Below are 24,813 nucleotides of genomic sequence, written 5' to 3'. Positions count from 1 at the left end.
TTTGAACCGCCAGCCGTGTGGTTAGCAGGCAAGTGTCTTAGCCACTATGCTACCAGAGCTCCTATATATATATATATATATATAACACCTTATTATGCTCTTTCACCTATTTAGCATATTTTTAGAAATGCATATATATTTTTTTAATATGCTAAATAGGTGAAAGAGCATAATAAGGTTTAAAGCTTTTCACATTTTTCCAGACTGCTCTTTAGGAATAACCATTATATTTTGATAAGTACAAGGAAACTAGGGCAACTTTGTTCATATATGTTTGTTAAAAAGCTATTTAAAAAAAAGGAAAAACTTTAATTTAGTATAACAGATTTCCAGATGGGTGATGAGTTGGTTGGTTTGTGTTAAGCTTGTGTGTGCCACTTTTATTTCAGTAAAGTTTGTGGGCCTATGTGTATCTCCCCAGAAACCTGAATGAGATTAACTTTATCTTGCTCTTTTAGTCCATAGAAACTTGTAGCATCACTGAGTATATATTGAATTGTAAAAGTAATTTAAACCCTCTTCCCTGGGGATAGTCTCAAGGGACCTTACATCCAGTTATATTTTGCTTCGTTAACAGATTTGGGTTCACAGTGCTCACAACGCCAGTGGTTATTTTACAATTTATGGAGATGAATCCCTCCAGTCAGATCACTTCAACTCAAGATTAAGTTTTGGAGACACCCAGACAATCTGGGCACGGACAGGCTACTTGGGGTTCCTGCGGAGAACTGAGCTTACAGATGCAAACGGAGGTGAGAATTTGCATGCTGATTCCAGGCCACCAACCCTCCCAAGCAAACCGGGCAGGCTGCTGCTAACAGCCCCCTTCAGGCCCCTCAGCCCTTGAAGAGGGAGAAAGTCAGGTTCCTCTAGACAATGAAAGCACATCTGTGGTTGGGGATAGTCAAACCCAGGAGAACATGTATATCCTTGCTTCTCACCAGCCTGAAAATAGCTGAGTTTTTTTTTACAAAAAAGAAAGTCAAGTGCCAAATGTGCCAATTTAGCTGAAAGTGCATTACATACTCTTTCTTCTAATATTTAAAACCAGGGAGGCCCTTGTGCCATTTAGTAGAAGCCAAGACTTCCAAGCACAAGCTTTGATGTTTTCTTGACAGAGGTAAGAGCTTGCTGACTCTTTTCCTCACCACCACTGAACACCTGCCCCCTCCCACCCTAGACTTATCTGAAATGAAAGCGAGAGCACCCAGGAGAGCAGCTGAGAGCATTTCTGTCCTTGCTGCCAGTCCACAGCATCTTCCCCCACCACAGAGTCCTGTGTCTATATCCATTCCTGTGCTCTGGGGAGAGACACCGCTGCCCTCTGCTGGGGACTGCACCTACGCTTGTCCAGAAGCCGGGAACGTGAGGCTGCCCTCTCCAGGACTAGAGCCTTGGGTAGTAATGGGGTGCCTCTTGTAGTACATTCACCCACACAGGGCCTGGGTCTGCAGATACCCTAAGATTGGCTTTGGGAATTTAGGGTGAGCTTTGTTTCAGAGACACTATTTCTGAGGAGATGTCAAGTCAGGACCATGGATATTTCTTAAACAAAAATATGAAAGCATGCTTGTGCACCCAACTTCTTTGCTAATTCTAGCATCCGTTCTCAATCTCCTTAGTTCCACGGAAGTTAGAGGCAAAAAAAAAAAAAAAAAAAACCCACTGCCATTGAGTTGATCCTGACTCATAGTGGTCCCCTTTGGGTCTCTAAGGTGGTAAACCTGTACAGAAGTAGATTGCCCTGCCTTCTTTCTGCAAAGTGGCTGGTGGGTTTGAACCACCAACCTTCTGGTTAGCAGTCAAGTGTCTTAGGCACTGCACCACCAGAGCTCCTTAAAATTAGAGGCAGGACTTGAATATTTCACAAAGGCAATAGCCAAGATTCCTTTGTGATATCCTAAAACCCCAAACCACTGCTATTGAGTTAATTCTGACTTACAATGACCCTATAGGATGGAGTAGAAGTGCCCCCCTAGAGTTTGCAAGGCTGTAAATCTTTATAGAAGCAGACCAGCTCATCTTTCTCCCATGGAGTGGCTGATTAATGGGTTTGAACCACTGCACCACCAGAGCTCCTTCAATATCCTGGCAGAACAAAACCCCACTAAGCTGAGTTTGAAAACAGCAGCAAGGTTCATTCAGGAGCATGCTGAAGAACTTAATGGGACTTAACCTGACTGAACAAGGACTAAATTTAGGGAAAAATTACAAAAGCATTTTAACATATTTCCAATTCAGGAAAATGATAGACTACTTTATTGGAACATGCTTTCCAGGGTTCCTGTGGTGAACTAAATTTAGAGATGGGAAAGCTGGTGATAATTTAGACCTCCCAAAGAAGGCCAGAAAGGGGCCCATCATTTGAACCACTGGGGATAAGGAGAGTTTTTGCTGTTTACCCTGGTCCGCTGCAAGAAGGAAACCCCCTGCAGGAGTGAGAGACGCTCAGGACTGATCAGTGCCAGCATGTGAATTGATGGACCTTTTCTATCTGACTTCTTCAATTGCAAAAAATATATTTTCTGTCTTAGGTTATTTATGTCAGTTATCTTTCAGTGTTGCCCAAGCATACTTATTACCCTAAAGATTAAGGATCCATTTCCTCACTGTTAAGGACCAACTGTATGTCATCATTCTGAGGTTTGCATCACTGATAAAAATAAACCTCACAGTTAGCTGAGCTAGGGAATTCATCATTTCCTATGAAGAACATTATCAGAAACTATGCTTTCTTCTCACAAACATACGTAGAATTGATAACATAGTTACGAACACAGAGGGAAATGGGTTTAATTCTGGCTGTGTTGCTTCCTAACTATGTGACCTCAGGCAGGTGAAATCCCTTGATTAGCCTGTTTCCTCTTCTTTGGAACACTGTGAGGGTAAAATGATTGTCTGCCAGCCCACATACTCAGGCAGAACCTCCTTGCTATTGATGGATATAAGACCATGTTTGACAGTGTATAGACACTGATCCAGAGTGAGATCTGTTTCCTGCCCTTGATTCTAAGGGCGTAGAGGGAATGCTGCACATGGTGCAGCCCGGCACTCTAGAGAGAAGAACACAGTGCCCCGGGCATTATTACTCTGCAGAGCTTTCCTGTTAGAAAAAGCTAGCTGTTCCTAGCTCAGTAGTCCCTCTGCTTTACATCTCTGTCTCACTTGGGGATAGTTTTAATCTTTTTTTTTTTTTCCATTAAAAAAAAAAAAGCCTGAACACCATTGCAGTGAAGGCTCATGCACGTGTGTTTTCTCTTCCCTTTCTTGTAAACAGAGCGCCACGATGCCCTCTATGTTGTGGGTGCGCTAGATGAAGCCATGGAGTTGCGAGGAATGAGATATCACCCAATAGACATCGAGACCTCTGTCATCAGAGCCCATAAAAGTGTTACAGAATGGTAAGTAGCAAGGTGAGGGTTGTGTTGCAAGGGCTGTGTGTAGACATGAGAGCAGTGACCGTGTTGGTATAAAGTGAGAGCACTGTAGAGGGCATAATGGTAGAGGAGGGTTTGATACGTTAGATAAGGGAGTAATAGGTTTAGACTGTAAACCTTTATCTTCAGGGCATAAATAACTCCACAGTACAAGGGCACTACTTGCATAGCATTAATGTATTATACTTTACCTACAACTGATAGACTTTTATTACAGTGGAGACTACTTCATAAGATTTTCCAGGAGGCCAAGTTTTTATTGTTGTTTTTGTTCATATGTCTTTTAGTTTAAAAAGCATGACATAGGAAAAATAATGATAAAGTCCATACATACATAAAAAGGCACACAAAATACTTTTATGATAGTCATTTTGAGAAGTTCAAAAGCGATTGTAACAGGTGGGAAATCTTAGCTGAGCATGGGGTAAACATTATGGCCAAGCTTAACTTAGAGACACATTCAAAGGAAAACTTGTTTGAATTAAACAAAAGCCAACAATGGTAAGATACCTCTTATGGATGCTGCAGTGGGTAGTGTGGCAGCTGAGCAGGCTAGGAGCCCACAATGAGGTCTTAGTCCTGAGAAATACTTCCAGCATTTGAAACTGTGTCTTCCTCTCTGGCCCTTTTAATCTGTTGTAAAGTACTGAGTGTGCTAATGGTGCTTCGTAAATAATGGCAGCAAATTTGGTGATCAGGCAGCTGCTTTTTTCTGTTTTCTGTGCAGCACACTCACCATGTTACAGCATAGCCCATCTGTAATGGGATGGTCTGGAGGCTAGAGTGGTGGTGTGTACTCTGCTGAATCAACCCATACTAATGACTTTCTCAGGCTCATGCAGTGCCTTTATATTGAATTAAGAATTGAGAGCGATTCACCATCATTAGCTTTAGATTTGTTTATTCGTTTGGTAATGGCCAAAGTGCTTACCAAAGGGCACCAAGTTCCTTGTCTGGCAAACAGACCTAATGAAACTGATCTCAAAGTTAGGTTAGAATCCTTAAGGGAGGTACATTCAGAAATCTCTTATGGGGTGTTTGTCTTGGTTGAATGCATTGCCTCTGAGCTTGTTCACTGCTTCTTATAAGCTCATTGGTTTGCAGCGGGCAGGCTGAAACTGAACATTGAGTACTTGGCAGACTGTAAGGGATAGAGTTTGTAAACCCATGAATTGACCTGTGGTTCAGATTGGCTAAGTCCTTATTTACTCTGAAATGAAGTTCTTCATATTGTCTGTGTTGCGTCTCTACTTGAATGTGGAGGACAGAAACTGATCAAACAAAAGCCCTGGAAAGAAGCCAGCTCAGAAAGTAGGGCAGAAGGCCTACCCCAATTTCCATCCAAATAAAATACCAAACCAGTTTCCACTGAGTCAATTCCAACCCATAGCAACCCCACTTGTTTCAGAGTAGAACTGTGTTCCATAGGGTTTGTAATGGCTGATTTTTCAAAAGTAGATTGCCAGGCTTTCTTCTGAGGCACACTGGGTGGACTCGGAGCTCCAATCTTGTAGTTGGCAGCCAGGCGTATTAACAGTTTTATACCATCCAGGGACTCCAGTTTCCATCCACATTGCTATAACTATTCATTCCAACTTTCATTTTTATATTTCAAAGGAGATAATTTTAATTGGCTTTTATTGCCTCCTTCAAGCACTTTCCATCTAGTTGGAAAAGGAATGTTCTCACTGTAGAGTTCTCTTTAAAGGTTCATGGCTGCCTGTGTGCTACTCTATGGATTTCTAGTCCGTATTTCCAGTTTTCTTTCTAAATATCACTTGTTGTTAACCTGCTGTGTGGCCACTGGCCTGCATACATTCATCATATGTTCTCATGGAGTGCCCTGAAGAAAGAAAAGCTAATGGATTTCCTTCTGACTGACTGTCAGTACATTTGAAATTGTTCAGCCATACCTGTTTTTTTGTTTTTATTTTTAATCCCTGAGAGGTCCTTCATTGAGTTAATTTAGCCAAATGCCCTTCTTGCCTTCTCAACTTGTATGTGTTACTCCTTTCCAGGGCTTCACCACTAATTACCTCACACCCAGAAATGCAAGTGCTCTCATGTTATGAATGCCACACAATGTGACGGTTACACAATTTCAGCCAATCAGATCTTTTCATTTCTCATCAAAAACCAAACTCACTACCATCAATTCCAATTCATAGCAACCCTCTTTGGGTTTCTGAGGCGGTAAATCTTTATGGAACTAGATTGCCCAGTCTTTCTTCCCAGGAGTGGCTGATGGGTTTGAACCACCAACCTTCTAGTTAGCAGTCAAATGCCTTAGGCACTATGCCATTGATTGATTTTTATTAGCTCGAATCTATAAAAAAATGGCACCTCTTCCTTCCGCCAATGCCCCACCTTGTGAAGAAAATTTAATATATAAACTGGCATCTAGCCCTTAGAAAAGCTCTGACAGCAAGTAACCAGCATCCCAGAGCTTCCTAGAGAAGCCAGGGGCTAAGAGTAAAGCAAATATGCTTTGACCTACTAAATTAAATACAAAAATCCAAGCTGATTACTGATACTGCCAAACTATGTCATAAATTTCAATGCAATAATAAAATAAGGCTGAATGTGGCTGAAAGGTGTATATGATCTCTGACATTACAATATGGGCTCACGTGGGCCAGGAAAAACAAGATTTTAGTATCACAAAAGAGCACAACATTTTCTTGGGAACAGTTTTCTGCAGGATTATTCCCTTATGTAGACATTGTTCTCACAAAGCAAAATCCAGATGGAGAGATCTATTGAACACATTCTCCAATATTTCCTTTTCATTTTAATGTCTGTATTAGCCATACTGGACAAAATATGCATTTTTTTTCTGATAGACTTACACCCACACTTGTAGAAAACACTTGAAAAAGCAAGCCACCATTAGAGAAGGACAGTAGAAAATACCAACAACAGATTTATTATCCCCAGAGTAGCTCTGTATGGAATGTTTAATCACTTAGATTAAAGGAGATGAAATTACAAAGAAAAGCAGGCCAAAGAAGAGGATAAGATATATTTGAGAAAGAACCTTTTTGAGAATAACATATAGTTGTTATATTAAAAAACTCACAATATAATGACGTTTTTTCTCCCTTCTAGTGCTGTGTTTACCTGGACAAATTTGTTGGTGGTTGTCGTTGAGCTTGATGGGTCAGAACAAGAAGCCTTGGACCTTGTTCCTTTAGTGACCAATGTGGTTCTGGAGGAACACTATCTGATTGTAGGAGTGGTGGTTGTGGTGGACATCGGTGTCATTCCTATCAACTCCCGTGGAGAGAAACAGCGTATGCACCTACGAGACGGATTCTTGGCTGACCAACTAGATCCCATCTACGTGGCCTACAACATGTAGTCTTGTCCCTTTCGCTTCCATGGACTTTTCTAGAGATGTAAACATTATTCTCAGTGTCCACTAAAATTGTGCAGATACGAGGGCAACATTCACCAGAATGGAACCTTTTGTCATTGTGATGGTGATGATGATGACAACTTTTCACAGCAGTGATGATTGGCATGGAAATGAAATGTGAATTGTGAATTTACCACTAAATTTAGCTCAGAAGGACTTCGGGATTACTGCCTTCAGTTTGTTGGAAAAGCCCATTTCAAAAACTTTTTTTTCTTTCTTTCTTTTTTTTTTTAAATTACTGAATAATAAGTGCTTTCTTCGTAAATGTGGCATTGTATTTTGTTAAGCCGAAATAGCAATTAAATATTCTGCCCTCCAGATGGGTTCTTTTAAACAATTTATGTAGTGTGACAAAGAATTGTTTTCTCTGTTTTAATGTGTCATGAAATCTTAATGACATGGATCTGTTACTAATTTAAGCCATTGCTAGATCTCATCCTTTTAGGAAAGTTTGTTGAGGTACGAGAAAACCTTCCAAATAGCACCTTCCAATTAGATTTTAGCAGCTTTCTTTGTCAGAAATGTGCTGAAGAAACAGAGGCTAGTATATGGCCTTTGATGTTAGCATAGAATGAGAAGAAATTATAAATAAGGTGTATTTCGGCAATTATCTTGCAGATATCTTTGTACTAAACTAAAAAGATAAAATAAGTTAACTTCTTCATATGTAATTATGTACAAAACTTTTAATTTATTTTGATCTCTTTAGAAGTATAAAAGAGAAAAAACATTCAAGAATATTAAAGTCTTGTAATGTTTGCTAATATAAAAAAGTGTTGTATTATCTTGCGTGGATAGTATCACAACAAATATATATATATGAAATATAAATTCACTAATGAAAAAAGGAGATTTTAAAGTTTAAAATGCAGAACTTGTCACTTGCATGGTGTCCCCTCCACTGTACTGTAGATAATTGAGTGATTTACTCACATACACTTTGCTGACGAGAGCAATCACAGATTGCTAGTAGCCCTGTCTACACGGTTCTTCTAGATACCAGAGACCAGCAAGTGAAATTATTGCCATCTCAAAGATGGTGAAGGAATTTAAGGGTAAATGTGCACTAATTTTTTTTTTTTTTTTTTTCTCCTTTGCTGTGGGGGCAACAATGAATGAGTTTTTGCTGGCATGTGCTTACTACATTTGATAGACTTTAGGAAAGGCCGGTTGGTGAATAGCACTGTTTTCTTAGCTGCAAGAATTTGTTGCACAATATTTTCATCATTTTTGTTTGTGTCACCTTTTCTTTGGTTCTTGGTATGAGAAGGAATGATATGATGTGGTCATTTGCACTAGGGTGCATTGATTTCCCCCCTCTCCCGCCCCCAAGATGGCCACTGTGTGGAGTGGATACAATGTCCAGAACAGCTTTAAGGGAAAAGACTCATATAGGTGAACCTCACCTGGTCTTACAACCCAGCCAACTCTGCGTGAACCTCTGGTCTCTGGGGTTCCCTAGTCTTGGCCATAAGCCAAATCTCCAGGTAACTGACCTGCCCGGCTATTCCTAACAGGCCCCTGACTGGAGTAAGAACGCATGCCTCACGGCTGCCTTCATCTTAACCACCTGTGGATAAATACATCCGTAGTTTCTGTTTCTGCTGCTGCTGTCTTTCTCACACTCTCTTTAATTTTCAGAGCTCATCTGTCCACTTCTAAATTGAATTGGCCCGTGTCCCACCAAGAAGAAGGTATCAGCAATCCGCGAGTGATTTATTTTCTAATTACCCCCATATGATCCTGCAATGGCTCTCATTCCTAGATATGCATGACTATAAGATTGTTGCTGGGCAAAATTTAGATCTTTTTTCTCATTATATCGTAGGCAATGCCTTTGTCTGCCTTTGCTATATACAGCCAGCAGTAAGCCCTTTGCTTAAAAAAAGGGAAAAAAAAAGTTTTGTTTGACTTCTAAGATCCAAGGCTGATTGTTTTTTTTTTTTTTTTTTTTTCTTTTTTTTTTAGAGAGGGACATTTCTTTTTTATATTTGTCTACATGTGTGGTGCATCCCACCATCTCCACAAATCAATTGATTTTTAAAATATTGTTTGACTTCATTTGTTGTGTATGAATATTTCCCTACATGCTTCAGACACACATTCCTATCCTCTTCTGCTTCCTAAGGGTTTGAAAGAACCCCACCACACACAGGAAAAACCATTTTCATACACACACTCACGTTGTTTAAGGGAAGGATGGTTTAAGGTTTCAGATAAGATACTGACTATGAAACATAATTGCAGTGTGCAGGAGAACTTGTGACTCTCACCAGTGTCCAGAAGCAAACCCATGTAGCTGTCACTTCAAACCTTCACCATATCAACTTTACATTCAAGGGAGGGGAAATGCTGCACTGCAGTTAATAACAGATCTCTTCTGCATCCTGTCATCTCTGATGTTAACATTTAGGTTCAAAAGAGTTGGTGGACTAGGATTGAAGTTAAGTTGTGCAAGAAAAAGGGAAAGGAGACACTTAAGTACCACCAGTTTCAGCAATAAAGAAGGATTGTTCTGTATTAGAAATTGTACTGTAGATAAATCATTCATGAGAATGTATAAAATGTTTGTCTTGTGACCTTGTGCTTTTGAAGTCAGACAAAACCGTATAATCACTTGCACAAAGAGAGGGTACACAATGAACATTTAAACACAAACCTAATCAAACAGGAGCAGATTCCTCATGGTGCTTGTTTATTATATATATTTAATCCTGCTTGACACTTTACCCAAGGGAAAACGGTCCCTTTTATCAGTTGAATGTTAGCAGCGTTATTTCATAGAGTGTGGTGACTGGTTAGAGAAATTCATGTACTCAACCAATCACAGTTTCAAACAAAATTTTTATGTGCAAAGGACAGCAACCTTCTTGTATGTTAAACCACCAGTACGCTTTGTACATCTGTGATAACGCCTGTTTTATATTCAAATGAACAAATAAAAGCTTTTATTTTTGTTGCTCTGAAAATAGCAGTTTCTTAATTGGTCCCCTGGAAAAATGTATGGGGCAGCTTCAATCCCAGAAAGGACAGTGACTCCTACAGTAAAATGTATCTGACTCTGTTTACATAATTTGTTGCATAACTTATTAGTACAGATAATCATACTTTGAACAATGTTTAAATTTTGATGTGGGCATTTATTGCTAAAAAAAAAATTCCTATGGCAACAAATGTTTTTGTGAAATGTTTTTTTAATTCTTTTAAATATATCTAAATATATTTGTTCATATTTTGCTGCAAGTGTACAGATTATTGATAACTTTTTGGGACAGAGAGTAAGCATGAGTTCTGTGTGCAGATACTTTCCACCAGCTCAGTTGCAGAGAATTTTTCCCAGTTAAGGAAGTAAAGCAGCTGACTGTTCAGCCCAAATTGACTTTATTCATTGGACAAACAAAAGTCAGATCCTTTGGCCAAGATCTGAGACTTTTTGTGGCTTTGTCTCTGGGAAAGTATAGCTGACCAAAGGCCTAGGAGGTTATTTACACATGAAAATCAGAACTCAAATCTACACACTGGAAACCACCAGGCTTAATCTAAGTGCCTTTGTTTTAGAACTCCACTTGTCTCCCCATCTCTCCGTCAACACAGGCCCATGCTAACTGTCGGGCAATGCTTTGGGTGTATGAAAATGCATAGCATGTGTAAGACCAGTCTGTGGTTGCACTGAATTAAACAGTATTGCAAGAAAGGACTAATTATTTACAGGCCCCCAGTTTCTCAGCTGGCTGCCATAACAAGGGCTGGTCAAAATAAGCAAGAGAGTAACCGAGAGAATTACTTCAGACATTGTGTGTGTGCATGTGCATGCATGAACATGCACATACACGCAAGCATGTGTGTGTGTCTAGAATCTTCTACTATGATAGCATGTACTTTATCCTTGAGGGCCTCTTGTATGATACTGAGTTCTTAGGAGACAGTAGTCAGTTGGTTGTTTGAATTATAATTCTGTATTTTGGATACTCTGTGGACTCTTAATGCACCAAGATCAGCCACCTTGATAAAAGTGGTAAGACAGTTTCTGTAGAGATGTTTTTCCTTAACTTCCCCATCTGCTATGATGCTCAACTTCAACTTACTACATTATATTTGTCTAGGAGTCACTACTCTTAATCCCTACTAGTAAGTTAAACATTTTATTTTCTTCCATAAAAAGTCATGAAAGTCCTCATCTTCTGGGGTGGGAGTATCAAATCAATGCCATCATTAGTCCCTCAAGCAGAATGTATTACTGCCATATCTGGCTCAAGTCTAGTGAATACTCTAAATTTATTGTTTTACTGTTTTCAGTCTTTAAAGTGGTTAGTGGTCAAGACCAATGACAACCTGATATCTTAGCAGTGATTCAAACTGGCCCCACTGCTAGTGTGGTTTGCCAACTTACGATGATGACATCTTGACATGGTTGACAATAACAGCTCACCTTGGCTTGCTTCAGAAGTCTAATGTGAATTTTTCCATGTTAAAGTGCTTAAATGGCAGGGAGGCTGCATCTTTTGACCTCCTTTAACCCCACAAGAGAAGAACAGAATCACCATCAGTAGCCCAAGGACTATTCCTGCGAGGCCAGACATGCTGCCTCCCTCCAGCCCTTGCACTAACTGTTCCTCCCATAACACCCACCACTTCTCTGCTAGGTTTGATAATTCACTGCAGTTGCCACACGAAACTCACAGACTGTGGGGTTTATTAAGGAAGCACCAGTCTCTCTCAGCCCACTGTCTCTCAGCCAACAGTCTGTCTCAGCTACTCTCCCAGCAATGTGTGTCTCTCAGTGTCTCTCTTAGCAATGTGTGTCTCTCATCTCTTTCTCAACAGCATGTGTCTCTCAGGAGCACATTACTCTCAGCAGTATGTCTTTCTCAGCCAGCAGTCAGAGAGACTTCTTCTGCCTCTAGGAGGCCTCCTTTTGAGCCTGGCAGAGTGGCCAAACTAACCAATCATAACATCAGAATTTTAAGCACCTGAGAGAGAGTGAACTTCCCAGAACATTGCTTTGTGCAACTCTCAACAGAAATACCCCAGGTGGATAACTTTTACAATCAGGAGCTCTTCAGTTGCTCACAGCAAATTCCACGACAGAGTTTACAAAGATTTATGGCTAGAAAAGCTGTATCAGGCAATTTACTACACCACACAAAGTGATTTGACTTCTCCATACCTTTAATACACACTCCTAACTACTTCCTCACATCACTAAACTGGACATTCAAGGGTAGACGTGAGTTTTTGTCTGAACTCTATCATATCCAATTCAGCCCCATATTTAGAACTGGCATAAAACAAACCAAACTCACTGCCGTCAAGATGGATTCAACTCATAGCGACCCCTCTTTGGGTTTCCGAGGCAGTATCACTACAGAAGTAGATTGCCCCATCTTCCTTCTGAGGAGTGGCTGGTGGGTTTGAACTGCCAGCCTTCTGGTTAGCAGCCAAGCGCCTCAGGTACTAAGCTACCAGAGTTCCTAGTAGAACTTGCATACAAAGTAAAAATTTGTGGAACTAAAAAGGGACAGAGTACGGTTCCATCACTGTCTCAGAGACTTCGATTTTTTAACTGCACCAACTGCTAAGACATCTAGGCAAATAACTTCTGTAAATTGACTCCCTTACTCAGACCTAGATTCCAGTCTTCTTTCTTCTCAGGGGAGCTCTGGTGGCATAGTGCCTAAGGCATCTGACTTTTAACTAGGAGGTTGGTGGTTCAAACCCCAGCTGTTCCACAGATGGAAGATGATGGGGCAATCTACTTCTGTAAAGATTTACCACCTTGGAAACCCAATGGGAGTTGCTATGAGTCAGAAACAACTTGATGGCAGTGAGTTTAGTGGGGTTTTTTTGTTTTTTTTCTTAACAGGGCTCAGCTGTACCCTGGAGTAGGCAGGAAACTAAGAGGAGTCAGAAAGGTAAAGTACCTTAAGAAGTTAGGCGACCTAGTATTGCTGTTTAAATAACATATTTTCCTTCATTTCCTTCCCTCTTCACCCTCTGTGATGCAGAGTGTAATAGACACTGCATTCTAGTTGCATATATTCTCTCCGAAGCGTGGAGAACCCAGATAGGGCTACCAGTATATCATGAGACTTAGGATTTCCTGTGAAAAGGTAAAGTAGAATTAATTGAAAATGGAAAGAGAAGAAGGGGTTCTGAATGCCTGGGAGCATTGGTAGGTGTATTGAGGAAAAGGGCCAAATTTCCTTCTGCTCCATTCCTTATATTGTTTTGTTCCCTGACATTGTATTCATTGTATTGACTTGTATTCATTATCCTTTTTATTCTTTTTTTAGTTTTATTGTGCTTTGGGTGCAAATTTACAAAGCAAATTTGTTTTACATTCAACTTTTCGTGCCCATTTGATTTCACCCCCAGATTACCATCCCCAACCATAACAAACTCTCCTCCCCTCTCTTCCCTGTGACTACCCCCTCCCTGTGCCCTTTTTACCTGTGCATTCCTGTCCAGCTTTTCCTCCATGTGAATGCTGCCCCTCTGGTGTCTCATGGCAGATTGCTTTAAAGAATGCATCTCCCTAGAGTAGATGGGTGTAGCGCCCCCACCATTGTTGTCTCTTCACGGGTCTAGCTTTCCTCTTGACTGAGTTACTAGAAAATAGGGTGTATTTTAGCAAGGGGGTCAAGAGACTGGAACCCTCATACCCTGCTGGTGGGACTGTAAAATGGTGCAAGCACCATTTTTTAAGGAAAACAGTATGGCGCTTCCTTAAAAAGCTAGAAATAGAAATACCATAATCAACCTATATGATACATAATCCCATGACTATCTATCTATCTGTATCTATCTGTCTATCTATCTATCTATCTATCTATCTTATCTATATACTATATATATCCTAGAGAAGTAAAAGCCATGACACAAACATATATACACATACAGATTCATCGCAGCACTATTCACAATAACAAAAAGATGCCCATAAATGCCCATCAATGGATGAATGGATTAACAAACATTCATACCAATGGAATACTATACAATGTTAAAGAATAATGATGAATCTGTGATACATCTCATAACATGGATGAACTTAGAGCCTATTATGCTGAGTGAAGTTAATCACAAAAGGACAACTATTTTATGAGACTATAATTGTAAAAAGTCAAAAAAAAAAAAGGTGGGGGCCTTCACACACAAAAAAAGAAATATTCTTTGTTGGTTACCAGGGGTGGACTGGGAACGGAGGATAAACCACTAACTAGAGGGTAGACCCATATTTAAGAAAAAAAGTAAAACAGCATCACCTTTTAAAAAAAGAAAGAAAGTAGTGTGTATTTTATACTTCTCTCCATCCCTAAAGCTCAGCACAGTACTTGCCATGTATTGGGCATTTCATAAACTTGCTGGATGAAGGGCTTCCTCGTAGACTTGCCTCAAGGAAAGAGTGGCATGAATGGCTGCTGTTATGGAAGAGATGTGAAGCTCTCCTGTTATATAATAGATAGGTAACAGGCAGCAACTGGAAACATGATAGACATTATTTTCATAATACAGAAGATGCCAATGTTAATCCTTGATAGCCATCAAGGCCTTGTTGCTCAATGTATTATGATAACCCATTGCTAGGATTCCAACATCCCTGTGGTTTGGCAAATCACAGAAATACTAGAAAGGAAGAAAGGATGAGAAGGCAAAAAGGGGAAGGAGTTAGCAATCACTAATTTAGTTAAGGGACAGATAACTTATTCAAAGATAGTACCACACTGTTAGCTGTGCAGGCTATTTTCTTTACCTATTAATTTACTCCTTACATATTCCAAAAAGTATTTCAATTGGTTTAGAAAAATCCATAATGTGATAAGTACAAATTAAAAGTGGGACAAGAGAATAAGAGGCATTCTTATTCTATGAATAGAGCCAGGTCTAAAACTAAAAGTCAACATCAAAATGCTTGAGCCTGTCCAAATAGTGTCTATCTCCTGCTGTGGGCAATACACACTGAAAAGGGAAAGTGTTCTCGATTTTTTGCTATAAAATTAAGGGTATGTCGTGAGCCACAGAAGCTAATATTATAGAGTAAATCACCGAGATTAATGTGTTCTGACCCCTCTACACAAGGGCGAAAACTTAGAAGGACTTTGGCTTTCAGAGACCTTCTCCCTAGGGCCCACCTAGGCATCTTGTACTTCAGTAGTACCAGGAGCGAACCATTTAGTAATATAGACATGACCAGCAATGTCCATCTAAAGCTAAATGGTGCTAGACTGCTTATTTCATCCATCAGATAGATGATAGGTATAGATGGATGATAGATAGATAGATGATAGATAGATAGATAGATAGATGTTAGATAGATAGATGATAGATAGATAGCACCTGCTATGTAAATCACATTTTCCTAGGAGTAGAATCAGAGATATAATAGACTTCAAGAAAATAAAAATAAGCCTTGCTCTCAGGAGAGCATCAATCTGTTGGGGTAGATGGATTTGTACACAAATGATGCAAGGAAGTGAAACCACTAAGAGGGAGAGGGGTCTGGCTAGCAAAAGGACAGGCAATGAACTAGAGATGGAAGTGACTGTGGCAGTGGAGTTACCACAGAGAAGGCCTTCTAAAACCTATACCAGAAGATTTATTATGGATTGGGTTGTGCCCCCCAAAAAAATACCAAACCCACTGCCATTGAGTCAATTCGACTCATAGCAACCCCTCCTGGGGTTTCCGAGGCAGTATCTTCACAGAATTAGATTGCCCAATCAACCTTCCTTCTGAGGAGTGGCTGGTGGGTTTGAACCACCAGTCTTCTGGTTAGCAGTCAAATGCTTTAGGCACTACTACACGAGAGCTCCTTTTTATTTTAATGAAGGCATATCAGCATAGGGTGTCTTTTAAGTCAAGCACTTTTGAGATATAAAAGGAGCAGATCAAGCACAGAAGCAAGGACACACAAACAGAGAAAGACTGATGCCACACAGAGATCACCAATGAATCAAGGAAGAGAAGCTGAGACAGAGGTTTTCCCCCAGAGAAGACAGAAAAGCCTTCCCCTACAGACAGCACCCTGAATTCAGGAGCTCTGGTAGCATAGTGGCTAAAGCACTTGACTGCTAACCAGAAGGCTGGCGGTTCAAACCCACTAGCCACTCCTCGGAAGGAAGGTTGGGCAATCCTACTTCTGTAGTGATACTGCCTCAGAAACCCAAGGAGGGGTTGCTATGAGTCGGGGCCGACTCAACGGCATACAACAACAACAACAACAGCTTCCTAAACTGTGAGAAGATAAATTTCTGTTCACTAAAGCCATCCACTTGTGGTATTTCTGTCATAGCAGCTCTGAAAAACTAAGTATAGGCCTACTAGAATCTCTGAACTCATGTCTACTCTTTCCCATTTCCTCAGGAATTTAGAAACACAGAATCGGGGGTAAAGGTGACTACCAGCTCCATATGGTGCTGAACTTGCTTCTGCAACATCCTGTGGGACCTCCAGCCTATCTACCAGAATCTCATTCCACACTCTGCCACCAGATGCCAGTGACATGGACTCAGGACAAAGGAATCCACAGATTCCCCTAAGAACCAAAGCTGAGGACACTGCGAATAGTTGATCTTAAAGTCAAGGAAGAGGACTATTTTCTTATAATTGTGTAAAACAGGATATGAACCAAGTACCAGAGGTGGCTGAAGAAGTAATATTTCTTTGTCAAAGTTTTAATGGGAAACATACACTCAATGATTTTAGCTGCTGCCACCTTTTTTTTCCCCCTGTCAAAACTCCAGTAACAATTGGCCTGATGTGGCTTCAGGTAAATTTGACTTAGTTACCATGTTAGGATCAGGATCCAGGAGGATTTCATGGATAAAGTAAAAGTGATGTTCTTCCTGCCCCACTACCAATTAATAAAACATTTCTTTGCCTCCTCTCTCTAAGGAACCTCTTAAATCCTCTGTGGACCAAGTAATCAATAATTCACAAACTATAGAATGAATTTACTTCTCTTTCTCAACTTTGTGGCAATTTCACTGCTCATTTGACTACTCGGCATGATATAAACAGAAGTGAGTGAAACTTGTAAAACTCAGCTAAGAACATCAGATATTTTGTGTGGATTCAAGAAACCTCAATGATACCTGAGTATCAATAACACTTTCTACCTTGGCCCAAGTTCTAGTCCTGTCTCATCTACTTTATTATAAATTCCATCAGAGAGAGAGAACTGTATCACTCTGAGGTCTACTCTCCTCCATGTTTTAGTCAATATTAGTAAGTGCCATCCTGAAAGCAGATTATAGTGCTACTTAAGTATCGCTATGAGTCGGGGCCGACTCGACGGCAAATAACAACAACAGCAACATAAGTATGATGGGTAGTGGCCAGATGCTTACTTCTGTGTTAGAGTACTAAGTTTTCTACCTATAATTTGGTTTATATTCAGGAAGGAAATCCTTTGCCAGTCAGAAAATTCCTAAAAGGTGACCACAGAGATACAGTATGTTTAAAAATAAATTTCTAGAATTCTTCCTCTGAATTCATTCTGAAAAGTATGTATGACTTCCCTTAATTGTGCATTTGGGAAGAGGTTAGACTCCTTTGAAGAAAAAGTTTCAGAGTAATTTCCAGGACCAAAAGTCAGCAAGAGGAAAGGAAGATGAGTAGACACCGTAATATTAACAAAAAAGAAAAAACTCACTGCCAGCAAGTCGACTGGACTCATAATGACCCCTCTTTGGGTTCCCGAGGCAGTATCTCTATGGAAGTAGATTGACCCATCTTCCTTCTGAGGAGTGGCTGGTGGGTTTGAACCTCCAGCCTTCTGGTTAGCAGTCAAATGCCTTATGCACTATGCTACCAGAGCTCCCAAAAAAGATTATAAAGAATTCAATACCATTTACAATACTCAAACCAAACCAAACTCACTGCCTTCAAGTCAATTTTGACTCATAGCAACCCCTCCTTGGGTTTCCAAGGCAGTATCTCTATGGAAGTAGATTGCCCTGTCTTCCTTCTGAGGAGTGGCTGGTAGGTTTGAACCGCCAGCCTTCTGGTTAGCAATCAAATGCCTTAGGCTCTATGCCAGGAGAGCTCCCCCATTAACAATAGCTACTTGCTAAAAGGGCAGGGAAGCTGCATCTTTTGACCTCTAACCCCACAAAGGAAGACAAAATCACTATCAGTAGCCCAAGTTCTATTTCTGTGAGGCCAGACATGCTGCCTCCCTCCAGCCCTTTCACCAACCCCGACACCAACTGTTTCTCCCGCAGCACCTACCACCTCTCTGTTTGGTTTGATAATTTGCTGCAGTGGCCACACAGAACTCACAGATTATGAGATTTATTAGGGAAGCAACAGGCTACATTTCAAGTTCAGAAATACACTCAGTCTCTTGTACGCAACCGTCTCATTCAGCAGCTGGCAGTCTCAGTAGCACATCACTCTCTCAGCAGTGCATGTCTCTCTCTTGGCAGCATGTGTCTCTCATGTCTCTCAGGAGCACATTTCTCCCAGCAGCACATTTTTCTCAGCCAGCAATCAGAGGGACTCCTCTGCCTCTAGGAGGGGTCCTTTTTGAGCCTGGCATAGTGGCCAAACTAACCAATCCCACCATCAGAATTCTATACACCTGAGAGAGAGAGAGAACTTCCCAGAAAATTGCTTCATGCCACTCTCAACAGAAACACTCCAGGTGGATGACTTTAAAAATCAAGAGCTACTCATTTGCTCATGGCAAATTCCAGCATGGAGTTTACAAAAACTTACAGCTAGAAAAGCCACACTATGTGATTTAGTACACTCTACTACCATAAAAATAAAATACTTGGGAATAAATCTTACCAGGGACCTATACAAAGAAAACTGCAAAAGATTACTTCAAGAAACCATAAGAGATCTACATAAATAGAAGAGCATCCCATGCTTGTGGATAAGAAGAATGAACACTGTGAAAATGTCAATTCTACCCAAAGCAATCTATACATTCAATGCAATCCCAATGCAGATGCCATCAACAATCTTTAAGGATATGGAAAAACCAATCACTAATTTTATATGGAAAGGAAAAGAGACCTCGGATAAGCAAAGCACTATTGAAGAAGAAGAACAAAGTAGGAGGTCTCATGCTCCCAGATCTCAAAACTTACTATACAGCCACAGTAGTTAAAACTGCCTGGTATTGGTACAATGACAGACACATAGACCAATGGAATAGAATTGAGAACCCAGAAATAGAACCATTGACCTATAGTCAGCTGATCTTTGACAAAGGCCCAAAATCCATTAAATGGAGAAGAGAATGTTTGTTTAATAAAAGGTGCTGGTAAAACTGGAGATTCATTTGCAGAAAACTGAAACAAGATCTGTACCTAACACTACACACAGAAATCAATTCCAGATAGATCAAAGACTTAAATGTGAAACCTAAAACTATACAGTTCCTCAAGGAAAAAATAGAGGCAAATTTAACACAAAACTCACTGCCCTAAAGTCAGATCTGACTCATAGAAACCCCTCCTTGGGTTTCTGCTATTGTGAAAAGTCAAGGCAACATCTATATATGGAACAAAAGTTTCTTTGTTGGTTACCAGGGATGGGAGGGGAAGGGAGGAAACACTGCTAGCTAGGTAGAGACAAGTATTGATTTGGGTGAAGGGAAGGGCAATGCACCAAATGTGAGAGATCAACACAGTGGCATTAAGGAAGAGGAAGACATATAGTGGTACCTGAGAGATACAGACAACAAAGATGAACACTTTTGCATATACAATACAGTATTGTCAGTGATGGCAAACATTGATCTAGGGTAGATAGATGAGTACACAGGCTTAATAATCAGTGTTCTGGTTACCTCTGTGCTCTAACAGAAAGTACCGCAAATGGGATGGCTTGAAGAAACAGGAGTTTATTCTCTTACAGTTTGGAGGCTTTAAGTCCAAGTTCAAAGTGCCAGGCTCTAGGGGGTGAAACCCCTCAACCTTGGGCTTCAGCTCTGCCTTCTGCTCCAGGACCACTGAAGCTGGAGACTTTTCTTCACCCAGCTGCTGGCTGCTGAGGCTGACAAGCCCAAGGTTGACAATAAGGTACAGTCCTGATATTACCAAGCCACACTGCAGGTCATTAATTCAAGTCCATTAAAAGTCCCAAGATCAGCAGAGCATGGCAGGCTGCTAAACAATGACTTCACTACATGCAAGGTTAAAACATGCCATAAGCTAGAGACCATTCCCGAAGCTGCTTCTTTTATATGGGAAACAGAACACCTCCCTAAAGCAGCTACTCAGCTGCTTATGGTAAGATCCCACCATGCAGTTGATTACCAGTCTCATCACAGGGAATAATTAACCACCAGCTGCCCAGCCACTCAATCAGGCCCAGCCAAGTTGACACACAAACTTAACCACCACAATCAGATATGTCTAGGCAAGGGGGAATGTAACCAGGACCATGTATAGGATTGGCAGACTATGTATCTACAAGCATATTTGCATGTTCTGTAAGAATGTTCAGGTATATAGTAAAGCTGACAAGAGACAAGGTTGCAGTGACTTCTTGGCCACAGCCAGCTATTGGAGGGAATGAGTAGTTGGACCTGTGGGCTCAGGACTGTGGTCACATGAGACATCAAGCTCAATTGGCATAACATACTACACAAAAACATTGTTCCACATCCTACTTTGGTAAGTAACAAATGGCTCTTAAAAGCTTGCAAGTGGCCATCTAGATGCAACAATGGGTCTCTCCTTATCCAGAGCAAAGAAGAATGAAGAAAATGAAAGACTTCATGGAAATAATTAGTCCAAGGGACTGGTACACCATGCTCTCCTCAGGCTATATGAATATGAGACCTGAAGAACTAGATAGTGCCCAGCTACCACTGTCAACCACTCGGAGGGGGATCTATGTAGGAGATCCTGGATGGAGAAGGAGAACAATGTGGAACAAAACTCAAAATCATAAAGAAAAAAAAAAGGACCAGGTTTGCTGGTATGACAGAGCCTGGTGGAACCCTTTAGACTATGTCCCCTAGCTGCTCTTTAGGTCTGGAATTGAACACACTCCTGTGGCTTCCAGCCAAAGAAAAGACAGGCATATGAGAACATTTACATTAGGTAGATACACTCCATGGTGAGATCAACCATGGGAGAATAGAAGGGCTGTTCATGCACAGGGAGACAGCTTGGTGGGGCAGGAGTGCATGGGAGGGAAGGACACAGGGAAGAAGTAACTATGGGGAGGAAGCGGGAAGAGAGCCTGTTACATTGTAAATTGCAGTTAATGTCATGAGACAAAATGTGTATGAACTGCTGTATGGAACATGAAATTGCCCTGTAAATTTTCCCTAGAATCACAATTTAAATAAACAAAAGAAAGCTGCACTGAGGATTACTGGATGAAGTGTCCACTGGTTTTTCTTGCATAGGGTAATTTCAGAAGACTCAGAACAACATGCGTTGTTGCTTGTGTAATCTCTGACAAGTGCAAAATAGAGAATTCTCAAATAAAAAATTTTCCCATCCTGAAACAGTAGTTACTAGCTGCTGATATATACATACAAATAAACCAAACCAAACTCACTGCCATCGAGTTGAGTCCAACTCATAGCAACTCCCTTTAGATTTCCAAAGTGGTAAATCTTTAAGGACGTAGATTGTCCAGTCTTCCTTCCACAAAGTGGCTGGTGGATTTGAACCACTAACCTTCTGGTTAGCAGTCAAATGCCAGTTCCAGGGGGCAAGGAACAAGAGGCAAAACCAAAGCTCAAGGTAGAAGGGCTTTCACCCAGCCCCTAGGGATGGGACTTTGAACTCGGACTTCTAGTCTCCAAAACTGTAAGAGAATAAATCCGTTTGTTCAAGCCATCCATCTGTGGTATTTTCTATTAGAGCAGCACTAGATAACTAGATGGGAGTTCTGGTGGCGTAGTGTCTAAGGCATTTGACTGCAAACCAGAAGGCTGATGGTTCAAACCCACCAGCCACTCCTCAGAAGGAAGGCTGGGCAATCTACTTTTGTAGTGATACAGCCTTGGAAACCCAAGGAGGGATTGCTATGAGTCAGATCCGACTCCACGGCAGTGAGTGAGATAACTAGACAACAAATGGTATTACTGGGATTTAGGGATTGTTTAGGTAAAGATGAAACCATTATTTGAACATACATAGTTCCACCAGGAGAAGGTAACAAGGCACACTAATTATCCTATACCTTGATGATAGCTTCAACTTGGGTTAACCCAGACAACTGTCGGCCTTCTAAGGCAGGGTGACAAACTTTTTCTGAAAAACATCCTGAGAGTAAATATTTCAGGGAGCTCTGGTGGTGTAGTGCCTAAGGCATTGACTGCTAACCAGAAGACTGGCAGTTCAAATCCACCAGCCACTCCTTGGAAGGAAGATTGGGCAATCTACTTCTGCAGAGATATGGCCTTGGAAACCCAAGGAGGAGTCATTTTGTTGTTGTTGTTGTTGTTTTGGTTTACAAGACATATGGTCTCTGCCACTACTACTCGACCACATTTAACAAATATTTGAGTACCCATTTACTGGTATTGCTGGAATATACCAACCAAACCAAACATATTGCTATCAAGTTGATTATGACTCATGGTGACCCTGTAGGATACAGTAGAACTGCCCGTTGGGTTTCCAACTTTGTAAATCTTTGCAGAAGCAGACTATCACATCTTTCTCCTGCAGAGTGGCTGGTGGGTTAGAACTGCCAACCTTTCAGTGAACAGCAAAGCACTGTACCACCAGGGCTCCTTTAGTTATATATATATAAAACCACTGTCATTGATTTATTCTGACTAATAGTGACCCCTGTTGGCTTTCCAAGGTTGGAAAGCTTTACAGAACTAGATTGCTTCATCTTCCTCTCATGGAGCACTGGTGGGTTTAAACCACTGACCCTGTGGTTAGCAGCCAAATGTCTTACCCACTACACCACCAGAGCTCCTTTTTTAATGATATATGTTGTTGTTGTTGTTATGTGCCATTGAGTCGGCCCCAACTCATAGTGACCCCTCCTTGGGTTTTCGAGGCGGTATCACTACAGAGGTAGATTGCTTAACCTTCCTTCCGAGGAGTGGCTGGTGGGTTTGAATTGCCAGCCTTCTGGTTAGCAGTCAAGTGCCTTAGGCACTATGCTACCAAAACTCCTTTAATGATGTATAGTGATGAACAAATTATTTGTTCCTGTGAGCTAAATCAGCTCTGAATTAGCTGTGAGCTAAGAATTAGAAGAGAAAGCCCTCCACTGTAAAAGTCAAAGAGAGAACGGTGCTAGTTTTGGTTCTGCAACAAACAGGAAATCACTTAGTCTTTTCTGTCTGTAAAATGAAGGGATAAAGCTAGATGATCTCAAAAAACTCATTTCCCCCCCACACACATACTCTATTACATCTTTGAAGTTATCTTCTTATTAAAATAGGATGATCAGTTTGATACTTAATCCATGTTAAGTATATTTTCCTTTACCTTCAAGAAGCTTACAGTCTAGTGCTAACTGTACTCCTTATAATTTATCTACCTGCAGTTCCTTATGGAACACACCTTAGGAGGTAGAACTGCACAGAGAGGAAGTAACTTACCTATTTCCAAAAGTAAAACTAGAGAATAATTGAAGATACACTTTGAATTGATTGAGGTGTAGTTATATTTGTGTTTAAAGGTGAGGGTGTGATCTCCCTGTAAGGTTAGTTGAACTCTCAGCAGTTCAAGAAGGCAAGAGCAATAGCACACAGATTCTCTGTCTTCTCTTCTCTCTTCCATCTCCTCTCTCCTCTCCCCTCCCTCTCCTCTTCTCCTCTTCTCTCTCTCCTTCCCTTCTCTCCCTTTCTCCCTCCCTCCCCCTTTCTTCTCTCTGTCTCTCTCTCTCTCCTCCTCTTCGCTCCCTCTCTTTCTCTGTCTTTCTTTAATCATTATGGAGTAAAGGTGCTGGGTGTTCTGTATTGAACCAAATAATCCAGTGCTTTAACTTCCTGAAAACAAGAACACAATCCCCAAAGTACCAAGATTTTTTTTTTTTTTTTTTAATTGTGATTTGGGTGAAAGTTTACAGAGCAAATTCACTTTCCATATAGCAGTTCACATACACTTTGTCTCATGACATTGACTACAATTTACCCCAATGCAACAGCTCCCCTCCCACTTCCTCCTGATAGTTACTTCTTCCCTGTATCCTTCCCTCCATGTATTCCTGCCCCCTGAGCTGTCTTTCTGTGCATACACAGCCCTTCTATTCTCCCATGATTGTTTTCTCCAAGAAGTGTATCTACTTCAGATAAATATTCAATTCATATGCTTGTCTTTTGTTTGGCTGGACGCCACAAATGTGGGTTCAATTCCAGACCTGAAGGGCAGCTAGGAGCTATAGTCTCAGTGGTTCTACCAGGCTCCATCAGACCAGCAAACCTGGTCTGCAACCCCCCTTTTTCCCCAAAATTATTTTGAGTTTTGTTCCACATTGTTCTCCCTCTCTATCCAAGATCTCCTGCATAGATTCCCCCTCCAAGTGGTCAACAGTGGTAGCCGGGCACCATCTAGTTCTTCTGGTCTCATAGTCATATAAGGTGTGGATCGCATGGTGTACCAGTCACTAAGACTAATTGTTTCCATGAATCTTTGGTTTTCTTCATTCTTCTTTACTCTGGACAAGGAGAGAGCCATCGTTGCATCTAGATGGCTGCTTGTAAGCTTTTAAGATCCCAGTCACTACTCACCAAAGTAGGAGTTGGAACAATGTTTTGGGTAATATGTTATGCCAATTGAGCTTGATGTCCCCTGCAACTATGGTACCGAGTCCACAAGTTCAACTACTCACTCCCTCTGGGTAGCTGGCTGTGCCCAAGAAGTGACTACAATCTTGCCCCTTGTCAGCTCTACTATACACCTGGGAATTCTTACAGAACATACAAATACACTTGTAAAACCATTGTCTGCCAATCCTATACATAGTCTTGGGTATACTGCTGCATAGACATACCTAATACTTCATCCTGTC

General features: G+C 40.9%; 1 protein-coding gene across 1 annotated transcript in view; it reads left to right on the top strand.

Annotated features, from left to right (window-relative positions):
* DIP2C (disco interacting protein 2 homolog C) overlaps positions 1-6,798 on the top strand; it is a 412,525-nt gene extending 405,727 nt beyond the window's left edge. The window contains exons 34-36 of the mRNA XM_042782247.1: positions 578-752; positions 3,278-3,401; positions 6,546-6,798. Of these exons, the coding sequence (XP_042638181.1) occupies positions 578-752; positions 3,278-3,401; positions 6,546-6,798 (552 nt within the window). The remainder of the gene's footprint in view (positions 1-577; positions 753-3,277; positions 3,402-6,545) is intronic.
* Positions 6,799-24,813: the final 18,015 nt, after the last annotated feature.

Source organism: Orycteropus afer, unplaced genomic scaffold (genome assembly GCF_000298275.1).
Source record: "Orycteropus afer afer isolate SDZICR_OR568_19922 unplaced genomic scaffold, OryAfe1.0 scaffold00271, whole genome shotgun sequence".
NCBI classification, from domain to species: Eukaryota; Metazoa; Chordata; class Mammalia; order Tubulidentata; family Orycteropodidae; genus Orycteropus; species Orycteropus afer.
The sequence above is the reverse complement of the archived record's forward strand: the minus strand, read 5'-3'. Positions and strand labels throughout refer to the sequence as shown.